Here is a 21,472-nt window from a genome sequence, read left to right on the forward strand (position 1 = left end):
CTGGAAATCTGCAGTGTCCTCAGCAACATCAAAAATCCAGAAGAAAAGAAGTAATTTCATGAGCTCTTGCATCCTCCTCCTCCTTTGTTGGAAAACCTTTGGCAGCATGTTACAACAAACTCACCATGTGGGTTGAAACTTGGGAAAACCCAAGATTCTGCACTGTCAATACATTGCTGGCTGTAATCACAAATGCTCTACTGTGTGTGATGATAAGAAGAATACAACTTACTATCTAACAGCCTGTCCAACTCAACCTCTTCAGAGGATGCTCTCCCTTTATTTGCCAAAGTCTTCAGCAGAATCTCCAGAAGAAACATGTCAATCAGTCTTTTGCCGGCATATATTCTGACCTGCAACAAGATGTCTATTAATAAGTGATGCCCAGATATGCTTGTGATTTACAAAATATTGTCCACTAATATATTCACCTCCCACATTTATATATTCTATATCTCTTTTATAGTATACAACATATCTACCCAAAAGAATACAATTCTTGCACAGTATCAACAGCTTCATAGCTTCTTGCTAGATCAACTGACAGAACACATTGACTATCAGTAAATATCAGGTGCACTCATGTCACCTGAAATTGACCAGTGAACACCAGCCCTAATTGGATATTGGCATGGTCCTTGCAGGCATCCAAAGAGAAAATAATATCTACTGCTTTGTTTGGACTAGCTCATGAAATGAAATACAGAACAAATTGTCCCCATGAAAAATCTTCAAATGACAGGGTACCTACTCAGTTTATTTATAACAATTAACTGGATCCCTCAAACTCAGCACTGGAATTTATCCTGTTATTTACACACAAATTTAAGACCTGTGGCTTACAAACACTGGATTGAAACAGGAGTCCTCCAGTACAGTGGATTCTGATTAATTGGGCCATCGGTTAATCAGGGCAGATGCTTATTTAGGACAACTCTTAAAGAACAAACACAAAGATTAAGAAAATTGCTGAGATTCTCTTCATTCATTTGGGACACTATGCCACTTAATTGGGGCAAGAGACTGTTGCCAAACAGGTTCTAATAAGCATCAGTCGTGTGCAGTCGCGTGGCCATTAGATGCTACACCATGCTTTGAGCAGTTTTTAAATAGCATCAGTTGTGTGTATTTTGAGTTCAAAACAGTGATGTTGATCACTGATAGTTGGCGGGAAAAAAAACAATTCAGAACTGTTGCTCACTGCAGTTTCAACCATTCGGGTTTGGAGATCCAGAAACGGCCAGGTGTGAAAATGAAACTATTTCACTGTTTCAACAAATTAGGAACTGCAAAGAATTTGAAGGTATCGACAATCATCTTGAATGTTACAATGAAAATGAAGATTTGGAGAATGCAGGCGTCGATAGCATTGTATGAAGGCAGTTCATTATCTGCTTTATATGTCCACGCTGATTTTGTTCATTGTTGATTTTATTTACTGGATGAATTCCTCTGTTGAATGTGCTTACTCTAGTTTTATATTCTAGTGCTATACTTGTGTCTCTACTTACCACCATAAGTGCAGAACAATAGATTTTTTTTAAAGGCTCTTTTACAGCGATACAGGGGACAATGACCATCAACTCTTACCTCCTCTAACTGCTCTTCATACACTTTGGTGACCTGTTCACATAGTTGTAGCAGCGCAACATTCCTTATTTCTTCATCTAACACATCTGGAACAATATCTTCCCACAGGATCTCCTCCAGTACCATCTCATTTACTGTTTCTTTCACCTGTGTGATTAAAAAATACATACAGCTACTACCAAATCCTATGAGTGTCCTTAGACACATTTATACATATAGGAAAATGAAGTAATTATTCCGTAACAGCAACTCCTCATATACAGCAATGAAATGAATGGCTACTAATACTATTTCCGTCAGCATTGTTTAGGGAATAATATTGCTGAAAAATAACTTTTCCTCGTCATGCAGTGCCAAGGGTTTGAATCAGAAATTATTTGTTCAAGGTCCATCTTAAAATCTGAGTCCATCTTCAACAGATCAACATTCTAGTATGATGGGTTGTTGCACTGTGGAGCCTTTTTGATGAGATATTAACCAAGAACTTGAAAATACAATGCCACTTATGAAAAAAAGACAGAAGAAGAGTTTAATAAGATTATGAGAGGTATAGATAGGGTACAGTCACAATCTTTTTTTCAGGATAAAAAAATTCACATACTAGAGGAATGCACGTAACATGATAAGGGGAAAGTTTAAAGGAGATAGGCAGGGCAAGTTTTTTTTTTTAAAAACACAGAGTGGCAGCCGCCTGGAAGGGGCTACCAGAGGGAGTGGTGGAAGCAGATATCATAGTGGTGTTTAAGAAGCTGTTAGATAGACACACAAATATGCAGGGAATGCAGGGATATGGATCGTGTATAGGCAGAATTAATTTAATTCATCATCACGTTTAACAGAAACAGTTTGAGCAGAAGGGCCTGTTCTATGCTGTAATATGTTTTATGAGTTTCAGACACTTTGTTCTCAACCAATATCAGTGGGGTTTTTTTGCATGTTCCTGGTTCCAATATTTTCTATGTGATAATAATAATGCTACTTTAAAGATCTAAAATCTACCATAGCTTAACATCCACATTAAAATATCATACATCATTTTCCTAGCCATGAGTCAGTTGGTACTACTGTCAAATTTGAATCAGAAAGTTATGGGTTTGAGTACCACTCCAGAGACTTGAGTGCAAAAGTCAAGGCTGATGCTCCAGTGCAGAGCTGAGGGTGCACTGCATTATTGTTTTTTTTTAAAAAGAAAATACATTTATGTAAGTAGATAGAAACGAAACCTTCAAAGACAGCAGAGTCCTGGTCAAGATTTACCCTTTGATTAACACCAAAAATATACCTAATTTCTTTTCACATTATTGTTGGCGGGAGAATGCTGTGCACAACTGACTTTCATGTTTTACTTTCTGCAACAGGGACAACAATTTAAGAATACTCCTTTGATTGTGAGGTGCTTTGAAGTGCCCAAAAATCAGTAAAAAAGAACATATTATTTTCTATCCCAACAAATAGAAGATAATTTCTCCATCTATTATTTTGACAGCACTGAATGACAGAAAGAATGAATTTTTCAGTGTGTTGTTTGGTCAATGACAGATGATGATTCAAGGAAATTTAAGGAGACCTACAAGTTGTAGCACCATTGGCTCAATGGTCTCCATGATGAGTTCTGTCAGAGATTCACTGATGATGGCAGTGGTCAGGTGAATGTTAACAAACTCTTCTAAAACAGTTCTGATCAATGCTCTTGTGAGGTCACTGATTTCTTCTTCCAAGAGTGTTTCCAATATTAACACTGCCGGTCGTTGCTTAAATGCAATCAATTGCGCTGTTTGTCTGAAAAATATAAATGGCAATTTAAAATAATCCATTAGGAATAGCTTTTTAAAAGCTATTATTAATGCTTTTTGAGATAGTGATTTAGATGCATATCATATTTTTTACTGAGTTAAGTATTGTATGTTATTAGTTTTGCTACAACAAGTGTATGGGACATTGGAAAAAAAGTTGAATTTCCCCATGGGGATGAATAAAGTATCTATCTATCTATCTATCTATCTATCTACATGATCATAAAAGTTACTTAGGAATTGGAGAAAAAATGAACTGTAGATGTTGAAAAATCAGAAAAAAATTGCTGGAAGAGCTAGACTGTTCACGCAGAAGCAGTGGAAAGAGTAACAAAGTCAATAGATCAAGGAAACTTCATCACAACCCAGAAAGTGAGAAAACATATGAACTAAGTTGCAGACGTCCTCTTTGATGAATTTTGAATATTGTGCTCGATTCTCAAAATTCCAAAGATTTTGCATTTCCTCATAACAAATCGATTATGAGGAACAAATTGATTATCCCTGCCTATTGATTGTAAATACTTGAATCAGTGAAAAAAAAATGATCAACAGATCTTTCTACCCTATCTGACATCTGTACATCATCACCAGTATCCCCAGGTTCTTCACTTAGAAACCACAAGGCCATAAAAACTAGTTAAGGTGCAGGAAAAAAATGATTTGCTATTGCTTTAAAATGCTATGGGACAGTCCACTTCAGTTTCAACTACCCATTCTTTCTACTACACCACTGAAGATGATCAGGAAAATTCCTGGAGACCACTGTGAGTTAGTCACAACCACCAATAACAATTTCCTTTCTGTAGGTAGACATATGCCATCAATCTGCTCCAGAAGCTCCTGTGCAAAGTAGACCCTATCTTTTAACTTGGTTAACTCCTTATACTCATACACCCAGTCTGTTAGTTATTTGCCAACTACAAACAACTACGCCTTATCGAAGTCAATGCTTTTCTAAAGTAAATGATCACCCAGAAGTCTCAGAAAATCCCAGTAAACAATGCCTTTAAACTATCAACCTACCAGCCCGTTTCTTGTAGGCTGTTTACAGGTCTGCTCATATTAAATTAAAACCTGACCTCATTACAGTAGATCCCAACCCAAACTAAGCCCAAAGATTTATATTTTGTTTTGATCCAAAAGAATCTGATATACAGGTTGGGTTTGGGTTGGATAACCAGCCTCTAAAAGCAAGTATAGGATCTGGTGTGCTCAACACCATCGGGGGTCTCGGCCCAAAACGTCGACAGTGCCTCTCCTTATAGATGCTGCCTGGCCTGCTGTGTTCCACCAGCATTTTGTGTGTGTTGCTTGAATTTCCAGCATCTGCAGATTTCCTCGTGTTTACAATATTGATAAGTTACATTGCACTTATATATATTAAATAGGAATCAAAATAAACTTCATACATTCAACAAATAACTTTTCCACTGAATACAAGACCATAAGACACAGGAGCAAAATCATGCCATTTGGCCCATTGAGTCTGCTCCACCATTCCAACTTTACTGATTTATTACCCCTCTCTCAATCCCGTTCTCCTGCCTTCTCCCCATAACCTTTGATGCCCTTGCTAATCAAGAATCTATCAAACTCCGTTTTAAATATACACAATGACTTGGCCTCCATAGCCGTCTATGGCAGTGAATTCCACAGATATACCAGCCTTTGCCTAAAGAAATTCCTCCTCATCTTTATTCTAAAGGGATGTCCTTCCTTTCTGAAGCTGTGCCCTCTGGTCCTAGATTTCCCCACCATAAAAAACATCCTCTCCACATCCACTCTATATAGGCCTTTCAACATTCGATAGGTTTCAATGAAATCTCCCCCCCTCATTCTTCCAAACTCCAGTGAGTAAAGGACCAGAACCATCAAATGCTCCTTATACGCCCTTTCATTCCTGGGATAATTCTTGTGAACCTCCTCTAGTCCCTCTCCAACGCCAGCACATCCTTTCTCTGATAAAGGTCCAAAACCGCTCACAATACTCCAAGTGCGGCCTGACCAATGCCTTATAAAGCCTCAGCATTACATACTTGCTTTTATATTCTTGTCCTCTTGAAATTAATGCTAGCATTGCATTTGCCATCCTTAGCACCAACTCAACTTGCAAGTTAACCTTTAGAGAATCCTGCATGAGGACTCCAAAGTCCCTTTGCGCCTCTGATTTCTGAATTTGATCCCCGTTTTGAAAATAGTATATGCCTTTAATCCTTCTACCAAAGTACATGGCCATACACTTCCCTACACTATATTCCATCTGCCACATCTTTGCCCATACCCCAATCTGTCTAAGTCCTCTGCCAACTTACTGTTTTCTCAACACTACCTGCCCCTCTGCCTATCTTTATATCGTCCACAAACTTGGCCACAAAGCCATCAATTCCATTATCCAAATCATTGACACATAATATAAAAAGCAGTCCAACATTGACCCCGAGGAACATCACTAGTCACCAGCAGCCAACCAGTAAAGGTCTCCTTTATGCCCACGCTTTGCCTCTTGCTAGTCAACCAATTTTCTATTTATCCTAGTATCTTTCCTGCAATACCATTGGCTCTTATCTTGTTTAGCCAAGTAAACAATGTTCAATGACTCTCCTTTGTCTATCCTGCCTGTTACTTCCTCAAAGAATTTCAACAAATGTGTCAGGCAAGGTTTCTCCTAAGGAAGTCACACTGGCTTTGGCCTATTTTACCATGTGCTTCCAAGTACCTCAAAATCTCATACTTAATAATGGACTCCAAGTGGGCTCAACCTCAAGCTGCTCTAAAAAGCCATCTTGTAGGCATTCTACAAATTCCTTATCTTGGGATCCAGCACCAACCTGATTTTCCCAATCTACCTGCATATTAGCCCTATTTGATCTCTGAAATGGATGTAATAGTTCTAATAACACTATTTGATGTCTGAGCTAATAAGTAACCCTCAACCAACACCACTTGTGCATGAAGAAATGCAGAGGATTGAAATTTGTTGGTTTTTGAAGGGGCACATGTGCATTCTTATCATCACCATCATTATGTGCCATCATGGACTTTGACTGTGATTGTTCTTGGCAAATTTTTCCAACAGAAGTGATTTGCCATTGCCTTCTTCTGGGCAATGTCTTCGCAAGACGTGTTACCCCAGCCGTTATCGATACTCTTCAGAGATTGTCTGCCTGGCGCCACTGGTCACATAACCAGGACTTGTGATCTGCACCATCTACTCTCATGCCTTCATGTGACCCTGATTTGGGTGGGGGGGGGGTTTAAGGAAGTGCTACACCTTGCCCAAAGGTGATCTGCAGGCTAGTGGAGGGAAGGAGTGCCTTATCTCCATCTCGCCACCCAGACATTCTTAGCATCAGGGACTAAATGCAGTATATGCATTAAATAATCATCGGGCTGACTCACATTCCTATTTGCATGCACTTAATGCTGCTTAAACTTCCTGTGCACAAATTTGTTACTGCATTTCCCACATTAATTTTGAACTGCAGTCACAGTTGTAAAGTATATTGAAGCCATAAGCAATGTAAATGTTTCACTACTTACCGCAGTTCATTCCGAATGAGGAATTTCTTCATACTTGGTGCATATACTGGTTGATACTGGGGGGAAATTAGAAGCACGGATAATAACAAGACAGTTATGTTGAACTGGGATAAAACAAATGTATGGACAATGTCTGGTCACTTTCACTCTTGGAAGAACATGAAGATTTTAGAGACGGTGAAGAAGGATGTGAATGAAGGTTCTAGAAAGGTTACAAAGAAAAGTGACTAGAATTGTTTCAGAGACAAATGATTTCAGCTAATGTTAAGCCAGATAATTTAAGGTTGTTCTAATAAGGAAAACTTTAGCAGTTGAGAGAAAGCATTCAGAGATGGATGCTTCAACTCATTCAGGAAAGGGGAAATGTTTCAGGTCTCTGGTGGGAACTGCCTAAAAGACTATCCAACAACAGTGAGATGATGGACAATATAAAATTAAGGGAAATGTAGCAAAAGCACTGGGATGATCTGAGTAATTTTAAATTTCACGCAGTCTGGGAATGGCAGAATAGTTCAACTTGTAATGGCAATAAATTCCCAGAATGCATTTGGGATAGTATCCCAGAGTGATATATTTTAAAATGAAGTACAGTTAGGGCAGATTAGATTGAATGACAATGTAATGAATCAAAATGACTTAATCTCTGAAACAAACTGAACATCTTTCAGATATTCAATGACACAATTAAACTTAAGTTTTGGGAGGGAGAAAGAGAGTAATAAAGCAATGCTTAAAACACAAGTTAGGCAAACTTCTGTGGAATAACAAATAGAGTGACCTCAGAAAACTGGACCAGGGCATTAATGTGTAACGCTGTAGATAAACAATGCTGAACAAATAAGATAAGAAATAGGTCTGCATTGGCCATATATTGTAGCTTATGTAGTAACTTTGCAAAACAGCTCTTTCCTGATAATTTTAATGCATTCCAATAGCTTTGTGGATGTTCCATGCCTCAGCCCATAGAGCACTCTTCATTTCTAACCTTGTACAACAAACGGCAATGGGGTGCAATAAAGCAAGCCCTATTCCATCATTATCAGCTTCCTTGTATTACGATTCTCTACAAGGATTACTGGAAAGCAATTGGGGATTGGGTTCCTTGGGTCAAATATGGCAGTCACTTCCTCTAAGACAAGGCAGTTCATCAGACCCCAATAACCAAACCTGGAATTCTGTTGATCTGCATGACAGTACAATATATGATCCAAGTCGACCGGAAAAGCCTTATTTGGAGTTCTCTAATTAGGGAGCCTTAGTTAGAAGATTCTTCAGGGAATAGTCCTGTTCGCCATTTGGAATACAGTACATAGTTACTGTCTTAATACCAACAAATATTGTTTACCATTTTGGTTTCCACATCTCTTGATCAGAATACCCAATGTTGTGCACTGTTCAAGGTTCCATATCATAAAAAATATTCAAAAGTAATGGACAAAGAAAAGGAAGGATGATACAAGACTGATAGCATATAATCATTAAGGAGTACTGAATACATAGAGGATCATATCCAAATAAAGTAATGGTTACTAATAAGGGAGTACAAGTAACTAATAAACGTGACTGAGAGTTCAAGTCAAGTCACTTTTATTGTCATTTCGACCATAACTGCTGGTACAGTACATAGTAAAAATGAGACAACGTTTTTCAGGACCATGGTGTTATACGACACAGTACAAAAACTAGACTGGACTACGTAAAAAAACCAACAACACAGGAAAAAAAACACTAGACTACAGACCTACACAGGACTACATAAAGTGCACAAAAACAGTGCAGGCATTACAATAAATAATAAACAGGACAATAAGGCAAGGTGTCAGTCCAGGCTTCGGGTATTGAGGAGTCTGATAGCTTGGGGGAAGAAACTGTTACATAGTCTGGCCGTGAGAGCCCGAATGCTTCGGAGCCTTTTCCCAGACGGCAGGAGGGAGAAGAGATTGTATGAGGGATTGTATGAGGTGTATGAGGGTAGCAAGAATGAGTAATGCACTGCCATGAGGAGTAATAACAATGATATGTTTAATATGTAGCTTGATATCTATGAGAAAATGAAAGAAATAGAAGGATAAGCTGACAAATAGGCTGGAAAAGATCAAGTGGCCTGCAAACACTGTTATGGCCACTTTGGATCACACTATATTCTAGGCTTATAAAAATTATTATACAACAATCATACTTTCATCTGGATTGTGCATTTTATTTTACAATGTCAAAACTTGTCATTAGCAGTACCTCAGTGTCATCATTCAATAGCACTTCCGTTAAGATATCAGGTACCAATTCATCTTGAATCACCTCCAAGATGATTGTATCCACAAAGTTTCTGGCAAACAGCTGGTTTTCCTTGAAGAAATGATAGGCTGCAGATTCCTGAAAGCAGTCAAATGGAATAAAGTTACATATCTAGTAGGACATTTCAGCACCATTCAAAGCATTTTCCACTATGGCAATATCCTATTGTCCAGCTTTGTTCCACATGGTGAGTAGAACTGCAGCCTCACAGTGAATTAGGTTTAATTCTGTCTGGAGGTTGTACATTCTCCCCATGAATGGATGTGCATTACCTGGCTGCTCAAGTTTCCCCCTGCATCCTAAAGATGTGTGGATTGGTAGGTTAAAAAGCCACTGTGAATTGGCCCAAGTGTGTAGTTGAGTCAGATAAATTCTAGGAATATATTAAAAATAGTGGGACAATGAGATTGCTTTATAGGTTGTATAGATTCAATGGGCTGAAATGGCCTCTATCTATTCCACATGAAAATATGAAGAGGATATCAAAAATCCCATTTGAAATGTAGAATTCAGATAGTTTATAGTCATGAATATCTTGGGTCAACTATTTTCTCAAGTCACCACACCCAGCAAATCAAGCAACAACAAACACCTGTCAAACCTCTGGTGCCAACGTTGAATGTCTTGGTCATTAGGAAAGTTGAAAGAGGGACAGGAATTGGGGGAAAAAAAGAAACTAAACTGTATCTTGAACATTCTTTACCCAAAAAAATGATAATATACTGTAATTCCATCTGTGAGCTGCATTTCCACCTGAAGTATAGATATAGTAAAGAACTTCATATTTTAAGTGTGGGGGTTGTGAAGATATAGGAGGGTTGAAATGGTATTTTTGGTCCCCTATTCCTTGGGATACAGAGGCAACAGCAGAACCTTTTAACAATCTCCATCAGGAATAAAGATACTTTGCTTTCTTACCCACTTAAATCCTGTGCTAGGACTCCAAGTTCTTGCTGACATTTTATCATCTCCTTGTCTCTTCAAAGATGCATTCTAGAAATAAATGAAATCATACAATTATTTTTCTCCCTGCATTCCAGAGTAGTCACACTAAAAGCAAATTCCAAAGATAACAAAAGCATTGCACTATAACTATGAGATCTATCAGCCTTATGGTTTGTTGCTGCTGGTTGAGGGACACTGGGAGAGCTTTGTACCCATCACACATAGTATTCTAAGACTCTTTGGTGAACATTTAACAGATGCATGACATCAACATCAAAGACAATCACCACTGCTTTGTCTTGTTTTAAAGATACAAATCCATGCAAATGGTAATACTGAATATAATTTGAATAACTTCACTCAACTTCACTTGCTCCATTGAAATGTTCTCACAACCAATGAACTCACTTTCAAGGATTCTTCATCTCATGTTCTTGATATTTATTTATCATTATTATTTCTTGCTTTTCATATATGCACAGTTTGATGTCTTCTGCAGTCTGGTTGAATGCCCAATTCCAAACTGAGACATAATATTACTTGAGAAAACCATCCAATTAATGTAGGCAATTAACATAGTGAGTCTTCTTGAATCAGTACAGATGTCTTGAAAATACACTCACAACACTGTTAAGAAGGGAGTTCAAGGATCTAGATTCAGGAATTATGAAGGAACAGTGATAAATTTCCACACTATCCTGATTTGGAAATATGAGGAAAACCCATAGATGGCAGTGTTCCTGCGTGTTTAAGGCCCTTGTTAGTTTTGATGGCAAAGTTTGCATATTGGGAAGGAGTTGTCAGGGTAGCCTAGGTGAATATTTTACCCACAATTCATGCTGCAGCCCCTCCAAGAAGACCACAACCTTGACGAGGTTTGGAGGCTTGTGTGCCTCAATGTTGGCTTGAGTCAGGGCTTTATGCTTTGGCTCTTGGCAGGGTCATCCATGCCAAACAGGTCAAAGAGTAGAGGTCAGACTAAAAGTGGTCCATTGGTCCTCCAGGTTTGGAGGTTCAGCTCAGGGCTAATAAACTTGACTGGCAAAACAAAATTGTTATGGAACAATTTTAAAGGATAAAGTCAGAATAATGGAGCATGTGAAAGGCCCTGCCCCGATGAAAGCTACAATTATTACTAAGCAATGCAGTGTTTAATTATTGGAATACATACATTTCTTAAGTGTTTTATATGCATAGAAAGGTAAAATGTATACTATATACTAAGACAAACGTTTGACTAACTGACGCTAAATAATACCGGGTGTACTTGTTCCGACTTACGTACAAATCTGACTTAAAGATGGACTCAGGAACCAAACTTGTTCATAACCCGGGGACTGCCTGTACATCAGATGAACGACGAAGTGAAGTGGATATTCAGCGAGCTAGGCAGCAAGGTCATTCACACGCTGGACTTCTGCGACAGCTGGGTGTTCATCGGGGCCAATGGCATCAATAACAAGAGTCCCTTCGAGCAGGTCCGCGAACTGCCACTGCTAGCTCCAACCCGCCTGGCCTCTCCTATTTCACTCCCCAGAACAGGCACAAGGGGCCCAGAGTCCTCCCCTGCCCCTCAGCGGCATCTCTACTGTTTCTGCCCCCATCCCCTGGGTACACAGTAGCAGGGAGGGTATCGAATGTTCTGAGACGGTAGTCACTCTGGGCAAGTCCATATATGAGCTGTGCAAGTTGTGTTCAGGATTGGCCCATTCCAGTGTGGAGGGGCATACAGTGAAACGGGGCCATCTGCGTCTGTGTTGCCAACACAGCCCGAGGTTTGCGCTGGGGTGGTGTGGGGGAGAAGGGGGGGCAGCTGGCAAATTGCACCAGGCTTCCACTGCCAACATAGCACGTCTACCACTCCCCAACTCTAACTCTTTGGACTGTGGGAGGAAACCAGCGCACCCAGAGGAAATCCACGCAGTTGTGAGGAGAATGTACAAATTCCTTACAGACTGCGGTGGAAATTGTAATAGCATAATCGCTATAATTAATTAACCAATATGATTGATTAGCAGATATGACTAATAATTTAATATGATTAACTAACAACTACAATTAATGAATATAAAGCCATGCACACAAAATGCTGGAGGAACTCTGCAGGTCAGGCAGCATCTATGGAGGAGAGGTGGTGCATAAGATGATGACAGGCATTGATCGTCTGGATCATATATGTCAAACTCAAGGCCCGCGGGCCAAATCCGGTCCGCGGTGGAATTATCTTTGGCCCGCAAGATAATATCTAATTACTATTAAAGCTGGCCCCAGTAATCGAAGCGCCTATGGCGTATGATATGGCTAATGCTGAGTTTATTCAGGTACCAGGTTTTCAGGGTTTTTAGTGTTTATTCGGCAGTCTTCTTCATAAGAAACGGAATTTGTAAAGTGAAACACTTTGTAGTTATAGCAGAGACTGAGACACATGAGAGCAGGCTGAAAAAACGGAGGCAACGAAAGCTGCGTTCGCACGCGTCCGACTGATCCGGCCCGCATGAAGCTGCATTTTGCTCAATCCGGCCCGTGACCTAAAATGAGTTTGACACCCCTGGTCTGGATAGTCAGAGGTTTTTTCCCAGGGCTGAAATGGCTAACATGAAGGGGCATAGTTTTAAGGTGCTTGGAAGTAGGTACAGAGGGGATGTCAGGGGCAAGTTCCCCCCCCCACACACAGAGTGGTAGGTGTGTGGAATGCACTGCCAGCAGTGGTGGTGGAGACGGATACAACAGGATCTTTTAAGAGGCTCTTAAGAGACCCTATTGTATCCGCCTCCACCACTCTTAGATAGGTACATTGAGCTTAGAAAAATAGAGGGCTATGTGGTAGGGAAATTCTAGGCAGTTTCTAGAGTAGGTTACGTGGTCGGCACAACATTGTGGGCCAAAGGGCCTGTAATGTGCTGTAAATTTCTATGTTACTATGAAATGAATAAACAGTTGACATTTCGGGCCAAAACATTTCTTTGGAAGTGGAAAGAAAGAAAGGGAAGACACCAGAATACAAAGGTGGAGAGAGAGAAAGGAAGATAGCTAGGTGATAGGTGAAACCAGATGGGTGGGAAAGGTAAAGGGCTGGAGAGGAAGGAATCTGATAGGAGAGGAGATTGGACCATGGTAGAAAGGGAAGGAAGGGGCAGGTGAGAAGCGAGGCTAGAGTAGGGAATAGAATAAGCGGAGCGGGGAGAGGCAATTTTTTTTTTTAAACAGGAAGGAGAAATCAATATTTATCCCATCAGGTTGGAGGCCACCCAGATGGAATACAAGGTGTTGCTCTTCCACCCTGACGGTGATCTCATCTTGGCACAAAAGGAGGCCATGGACCAACATGTCGGAATGGCAATTAAAATGTTTGGCCACTGGATAGTCCTGCTTTAGGCGGGTGGAGCAGAGGTGCTCGACAAAGCGGTTCCCCAGTTTACCACAGGTCGCATTGTGACATGATAGACAACCTCAGCAGATTCACAGGTGAAGTGTTATTTCAACTGGAAGGACTATTTGTGGCCCTGAATGGAGGTGAGGGAGGAGGTGAATGGGCGTTTTCAGGGATAAGTGCCAGGAGGGACAAGTGGACAAGTGAATCATAGAGGGAGTGATCCCTGCAGAAAGCAGAGTGAGGGGAAGAGGTAAAGATATGTTTAGTGGCAGGATCACTTTTATGAATGAATATTCTTAATTAATGCTAATCATCACAATGATGGTTTAACAATAATTAATGCTAACTGGGAAATAGCAATTAATATCTCAATTAATGCTGTGATTAATATCATTACAATTAATTAATATCTTTGGAAAGTGGAAGAAAACCAGAGCAGCCTGTGGAAACCCACGCGGTCTTGGGGAGAATGCACACTCCTTGCAGAGAGTGTTAGGAATTGAACCCAGATCACTGTGGCTGTAACAATTTTACACTAACCCTAGGCCTTGAGAGTGTTTTGTCATGGTGACCAAAGTGATTGATGAGGGCAGGATAGTGGACATTGCCTACGAAAACTTCACAATGATATTCAACAAGATCCAGGTTGAGCCTGCAGTACGTATTCAGAATTGGCTTGTGCATCGACAAGAGGGTCGTGGTGGAAAGGATGTATTCTAGCCGGAGTGGTGTTCCACAAGGATCTGTACTGGGATCTCTACTGTCTGTGAAAGTATGTACACTCACTGGTTGTTTTAGTAATAAAGTACCTAAAAAAAGTGTCCACTGAGTGTATGTTTGTGATCTTCCGCTGCTGTAGCCCTTCCACTTGAAGGTTCAACATGTTGTGTGCTCAGAGATGCTCTTCTGCACACCACTGTTGTAACACGTGGTTATTTGAGTTACTGTCACCTTGGTTGGAGGCGATATCAGATGCACGGCAACTCTGGTGGGGACTGCAAGACATTACTTCCTACAATGCTTCACTACCAGATGAACTCAATGCCTACTATGATTGCTTTGAAAGGGAGAACACAACTACAGCTGTGAAGATCCCTGCTGCACCTGATGACCCTGTGATCTTTGTCTCAGAGGCCGATGTTAGACTGTCTTCAAAGAGAGTGAACCCTCGCAAGCCAGAAGGTCCCGATGGAGTATCTGGTAAGGCTCTAAAAACCTGTGCCAACCAACTCGCAAGAGAGTATTCAAAGACATTTTCAACCTCTCACTGTTACGGGCAGAAGTTCCCACTTGCTTCAAAAAGGCAATAATTATACCAGTGCCAAAGAAGAATAATGTGGGCTGCCTTAACGACTATCGCCCAGTAGCACTCACATTGATAGTGATGAAATACTTTGAGAGGTTGGTTATGACTAGGCTGAACTCCTGCCTCAGCAAGGACCTGGACCCATTGTAATTTGCTTATCATCACAATAAGTCAATGGCAGACGCAATCTCCATGGCTCTTCACTCGGCTTTAGAACACCTAGACAACACAAACACCTACATCAGGATGCTGTACATCGACTATAGCTCAGCATTTAATACCTTCATTCCCACAATCCTGATTAAGAAGTTGCCCAGAACTTGGGCCTCTGTACCTCCCTCTGTAATTGGATCCTAACTTCCTAACTGGAAGATCACAATCTGTGTGGACTGGTGATGACATATCTTCCTTGCTGATGATCAACACTGGCACACCTCAGGGGTGTGTGCTTAACCCACTGCTCTACTCTCTGTATACCCATGACTGTGTGGCTAGGCATAGCTCAAAAACCATCTACAAATTTGCAGACAAATTGTTGGTAGAATCTCAGGTGGTGACAAGATGACATACAGGAGTGAGGTATGCCAACTACTGGAATGTTGCCGCAGCAACAACCTAGCACTCAACGTCAGTAAGACGAAAGAGCTGATTGTGGACTTCAGAAAGGGTAAGATGAAGGAGCACATACCAATCCTCATAGAGGGATCAGAAGTGGAGAGAGTGAGCAGTTTCAAGTTCCTGGGTGTCAAGATCTCTGAGGATCTAACCTGGTCCCAACATATTGATGTAGTCATAAAGAGGGCAAGACAACAGCTATGCTTTATTATGAGTTTAAGTACCCAGGACATCTTTAGGGAGCAGCGTCCACTATTAAAGACCTCCAGCACCCAGGGCCTGCCCTTTTCTCACTGTTACCATCAGGTAGGAGGTACAGAAGCCTGAAGGCACACACTCAGTGATTCAGGAACAGCTTCTTCCCCTTTGCAATCCAATTCCTAAATGGACTTTGAAGCTTTGGACACTACTTCACTTTTTTAATATACAGTATTTCCATTTTGCACATTTTTAAATAATCTATTCAATATACATAATTGACTTACTTGTTTATTTATTGTTTTATTTTATTTATTATTTTTTCTCTATCTCTGCTAGATTATGTATTGCATTGAACTGCTGCTGCTGCTAAGTTAACAAATTTCACGTTACATGCTGGTGATAATAAACCTGATTCTGATCCTGACCCAATTTGGCCACTCTCCTCTAACCTCTCTCATTAACAAGGCTTTTTCACCCACTGAACTGCAGCTCACTGGATTATATATATATATAACAATCGTTCCATGGTCAAAGTCACTTAGATCACAATTCTTCCCCATTCTGAGGTTTGATCTGAACCTTGGAACCTCTTGACCACATCAGTATGCTTTTATGTATCGAGTTTTTGCCATGTGATTGGCTGATCAGATATTTCCATTAGCGAGCTAATGCACCTAATAAAGTGGCCACTGAGTGTAGTTCATTTTGATGTGCTGTTTGGCATATACGTGGTGAGCCGAAGGAGCTGTCAATGTTTCATGGGCCAAGTGACCTTTCCCAACCCCTTCCACGGCTTGTGTAACGCTAGTACTGTACAGCTCAGGGTGTCAGAGTTCAGTCCCGGCGTACTCTGTTGGAAGTTTGTATGTCCTCCCCATGGACTGCATGTGTTGCTGGTAAAAATGAGGAAAGCGCAGGCAGGGCATGTGTATTCTAAAAATGAAGAAATACGCAGATGGCATAATAGTACAACCATGGCTGACAAGGGAAGTCAAAGCTAATTTAAAAGCAAAAGAAGGGCATACAACAAAGCAAAAGTTAGTTGGAAGAGAGGTCTGGAAAGTTTTAAAAAACCTACAGAGAGCAACTAAAAGAATCATTTGAAGGGAAAAGATGAAATATGAAAGCAAGCTAGCAAATAATATCAAAGTAGATAGTAAAAGCTTTTTTAAGTATGTAAAAAAAAAGATGAGAGTGGATATAGTGCTAGAAAATGAGGCAGGAGAAATAATAACGAGGGACAAGGAGATGGCAGATGAACTAAATGAGTATTTTGCATCAGTCTTCACAGTGGAATACACTAGCAGTGTGCCCGATGTGGTAGTGTGTGAAGGAAGAGAAGTGGGTACAGTTGCTATTACAAGGGAGAAGGTGCTCAAAAAGCTGAAAGACCTAAAAGTACACAAGTCACCCAGACCAGATGAACTGCACCCTAGGGTTTTGAAAGAGGTAGTGGTAGTGATTGTGGAGGCTTTATTAATGATCTTTCAAAAAAAAAATCATTGGACTCTGGCATGGTGCCAGAGGACTGGAAAATTGCAAAAGTCACTCCATTCTTTAAGAAAGGAGAAAGGCAGCAGAAAGGAAATTATAGACCAGTTAGCCTAACCTCATTGTTAAGGACGAGGTGATGGAGTACTTGGTGACACAGAACAAAATAGGACAAAGTCAGCATGGTTTCCTTCAGGGAAAATCCTGCCCGACAAACCTGTTGGAATTATTTGAGGCGAATACAAGTTGGATAGGTAAAGGGGATGCAGTGGATGTTGTACATTTGGACTTTCAGGCGGCCTTTGACAAGGTGCCACACGAGGCTGCTTACCAAGTTAAGAGCCTGTGGTATTACAGGAAAGTTACTAACATGGTTAGAGCATTGGCTGATTGGAAGAAGACAGCAAGTGGGAATAAAAGGATCCTTGTTTGTTTGGCTGCCAGTGACTAGTTATAAAGAAAGCAAGACAATGGCTATACTTCGTTAGGAATTTGAAGAGATTTGGTATGTTAACAAATACACTCAAAAACCTCTATAGATATACCATGGAGAGCATGGTGGGGGGGGGGGGGGGCTACTGCACAGGACCGAAAGAAGCTGCAGAGGGTTGTAAATTTAGTCAGCTCCATCTTGGGTACTAGCCTACAAAGTACACAGGAGATCTTCAAGGAGCGGTGTCTCAGAAAGGCTGTGTCTATTATTAAGAACCTCCAGCACCCAGGACATGCCCTTTTCTCACTGTTACCATCAGGGAGGAGGTACAGAAGCCTGAAGGCACACACGCAGCGATTCAGGAACAGCTTCTTCCCCTCTGCCATCCGATTCCTAAGTGGACATGAAACCTTGGACACTACCTCACTTTTTAAAATACATAGTATTTTAGTATTTCTGTTTTTTGCATGATTTTTAATCTATTCAATATACATATACTGTAATTAATTTGCTTATTTATTTTTTATTATTATTTTATTTTGTGTTCTTTTCTTCTATATTATGTATTGCATTGAACGGCTGCTGCTAAGTTAACAAATTTCATGTCACATGCCAGTGATAATAAGCCTGATTCTGATTCCGATTTCTTTTTAGGTTGTATGTCAATGATTTAGATGATAGGATAGATGGCTTTGTTGCCAAGTTTGCAGATGATACGAAGATTGGTGGTGGCGCAGGTAGTGTTGAGGAAACGGGTAGGATGCAAGGAGGACTTGGACAGATTAGGAGAATGGGCAAAAAAGTGGCAAATGAAATATAACTTTGGAAAATGTGTAGTCATACACTTTGGTAGTAGAAATAAATGTGCAGACTATTGTCTAAACGGAGAAAATCCAAGTATCTGAGATGCAAAGGGACTCCGGAGTCCTTGTGCAGAACACTCTAAAGGTTAACTTGCAGGTTGAGTCAGTGGTGAGGAAGACAAATGCCATGTTAGCATTCATTTCGAGAGGTCTAGAATACAAGAGCAAGGATGTGATGCTGGGGCTTTATAAGGCACTGGTGAGGGCTCACCACGAGTATTGTGCACAGTTTTGGGCTCCTCATCTAAGAAAAGATGTGCTGGCATTAGAGAGGGTTCAGAGGAGGTTCACAAGGATGATTCCAGGAATGAAAGGGTTATCATACGAGGAACATTTGATGGCTCTGGGTCTGTACTTGCTGGAATTCAGAAGGATTTGGGGGGGGGGGGGGGAATCTGATTGAACCCTTTCGAATGTTGAAAGGACTAGACAGAGTAGATGTGGAAAGGATGTTTCCCATGGTGGGAGAGTCTAGGACAAGAGGGCACAGCCTCAGTGTAGAGGGGCGTCCTTTCAAAACAGAGATGGAGAGAATTTTCCTTAGCCAAAGGGTGGTGAATTTGTGGTATTTGTTGCCACACACAGCTGTGGAGGACAAGTAGCTAGGTGTATTTAAGGCAGAGATTGATAGGTCCTTGATTGGACATGGTATCAAAGATTACGCGAAACTGGGGTTGAGGAGGAGAAAAAAAAAGGATCAGCCATGATTGAATGATGGAGCAGACTCGACGGGTTCAATGGCCTAATTCTGCTCCAATGTCTTATGGTCTTATTCCTGAATCTCCACCCAGGACTTGCATGAATATCAGTGGTGAAAACTGAGAGGAAGCTACTGGCATGATGAAAGAAGCTCTGAACATCATCAGAGATGCAAGACCTTCATTGCTGCCCTAAATACCAGCAGCATAACAGGCAAAAAAAATCATGCTGCAGCCATCCTCTGCTGCTTGTGGAGGGAATGATAAGGTGGTGAGTGTTGTGTATATAATATTTCAGTAATATTATGAATATATTGTTTGATGAACTATTCTTTGGTGTTTACATAATTCATTACAGGTTATACTGTATGTAAAAGTACATGAATGGCTTATGTCATTACCTCACCAAGCCATATATGTGTGCCTCACTAAAGTAAAAATAGAGTATCCACATTTATCCCTGGGCTGCTCGTGTTTCTTTATCAATTAGTTTTTGGAGTTACAAAACATAACAGTGGCAACAAGTAATTTTTAAAATGAACCCGAGACAACTGCCTACCTGTTGAAGCACAGCACATGGTTTCTTCAGAAAAGGAGATGATTGGGTTAAAAAAAAAGGCAGAAGACGGATGATATTCACAGGTTTCTTGACAGTGAGTACCAAGTGATAATAATAATTAAAAATAGCAGAAATAGCTCTCAACATTGGAAAGACAGACTCGCTCCATTGTACAAAACTGGGAGACATATACTGAACTGACTGAGCAGTATTTTGAAGCAAATGAAATAGCCAATGAGAAACGAGTGCTAGTTTTGCTGAGTGTAATTGGTGGAAGAGTACACAGTTTGCTTATAAGTTTGACTGCTCCAACCAAACCAGCTGAAATGAGCTTTGCTGTATTGTGAAAGAAATGCAGCAGCATTTAGAACCAAAACTATTGTTGATTGCAAAACGCTTCAGGTTCCACAAGCGGAATCAAAAGGAAAGGGAGTCCATTTCAGCTTACATGGCTGAATTGAAGATGTTGTCTAAGCATTGCCAGTTCAGTAATGAACTTAATGATGCATTGAGAGATCACTTAGTTTGTGGAATCTTACAAGAAAGCATTCAAAACTAGCTCCCAAATGAAGCAGAACTCACATTTAAAAGAGCAGTTGAAATTGTTGTATCAATGGAAACTGTAGCCAGAACACAATTGAGTTGCAATCAGGAATGAAAGTGAGCGTGAACAAAATTACATTATCTAAACAAAAACCTGCCTAGCCAAACAAATTGTGTTTCCATGCAGGTTTAAAGGAGAAACTTGCAGAAAATGCATCAAAGTAGGACACACACAAAGAGCATGTCAGGTAGACAAAAATAAATGGACTGCACAGGGAAGCAAAAAAGATAAAAAGTCAAGCTGTAGTTTCAAAAAGAGCACTAACTGCATGCTGTTGATGAAAATTCTGATAGCGATGAGAGTGACACAGGACTGCGTAGCCTTGAGATTTAAAATGTGAAAACTGACATGAGACAAGCAATATGGCTTACACCAGAAGTGAACAGCAAATTAATTAAAATGAATTATCTGTTTGTCATTCCACAAAACGAGATTGAATGACATTTCAAAGATACTGAATTGAATGCTGTAGATATCCAACTAAGGAGAAAAGATCATTCCTGCTGAGTGACATTTATAACAGTGAAATACAACAACCAACAAGCCACATTAGGCTTGTATGTAGTTAAAGCAGGAGGGCCAGCATTGTGGGGCTGCGATCGGCTGAGACAACTACAACTTGATTAGAGATCCGTCCGCCATTTGCATGCCACATCACCTGCAATAGTCAACTGAAAGTGAATTAAGAAAGGTACTGGATGATGCCACAGCAGTGTTCAAGGATGGCACTGAAAAACTCAAATACTCAAGTTTTGCAAAGCCCGTCCGGTTACTTAGACCATCTGTGATAAAGTGGCCAGTGAGCTAGATCACATGGAGGCTGAAGGAATTTTTTCCAAAATTCAGTGGTCCCAACAGCCAAGAAGAATGGGTCTGTCAAGATCTGGTGATTTTAAGGTCACCATCAACCCAGCACTGAAAGTCAATCAATACCCTCTCGCCAGGATAAAGGATATCTTTGCAAACCTTTCAGCAGGGAAACACTTCAGCAAGGTGGACTTAGCTGAGGCCTATCTACTGATGGAGATGGAAGAAGAGTCCAAAGTGTTTCTCACCATAAACACTATCATTATAATAGATATATTTTTGCAGTAGCATCTGCACCTGCATTCTGGCAGAAAGCTATGGACCAGATGCTGCAAGGGTGCCCAGGCATGCAGTGT

The 21,472-nt window shown here is 40.6% G+C and overlaps 1 protein-coding gene across 3 annotated transcripts in view; it reads right to left on the bottom strand.

Annotated features, from left to right (window-relative positions):
* The window catches only part of LOC140716857 (uncharacterized), a 70,827-nt gene that overhangs the window by 38,704 nt on the left and 10,651 nt on the right, over nucleotides 1–21,472 (bottom strand). For 2 of the 3 annotated variants that reach the window (XM_073029839.1, XM_073029838.1), the window contains exons 5-10: nucleotides 10,140–10,214; nucleotides 9,162–9,299; nucleotides 6,927–6,982; nucleotides 3,162–3,369; nucleotides 1,591–1,737; nucleotides 233–353 (exon numbers count right to left, since the gene is read on the bottom strand). In XM_073029839.1, coding sequence (XP_072885940.1) covers nucleotides 233–353; nucleotides 1,591–1,737; nucleotides 3,162–3,369; nucleotides 6,927–6,982; nucleotides 9,162–9,299; nucleotides 10,140–10,214 — 745 coding nt within the window. The remainder of the gene's footprint in view (nucleotides 1–232; nucleotides 354–1,590; nucleotides 1,738–3,161; nucleotides 3,370–6,926; nucleotides 6,983–9,161; nucleotides 9,300–10,139; nucleotides 10,215–21,472) is intronic. The other variant, XM_073029840.1, reaches the window with a different exon arrangement.

This window comes from Hemitrygon akajei, chromosome 26 (assembly GCF_048418815.1).
Source record: "Hemitrygon akajei chromosome 26, sHemAka1.3, whole genome shotgun sequence".
NCBI lineage: Eukaryota > Metazoa > Chordata > Chondrichthyes > Myliobatiformes > Dasyatidae > Hemitrygon > Hemitrygon akajei.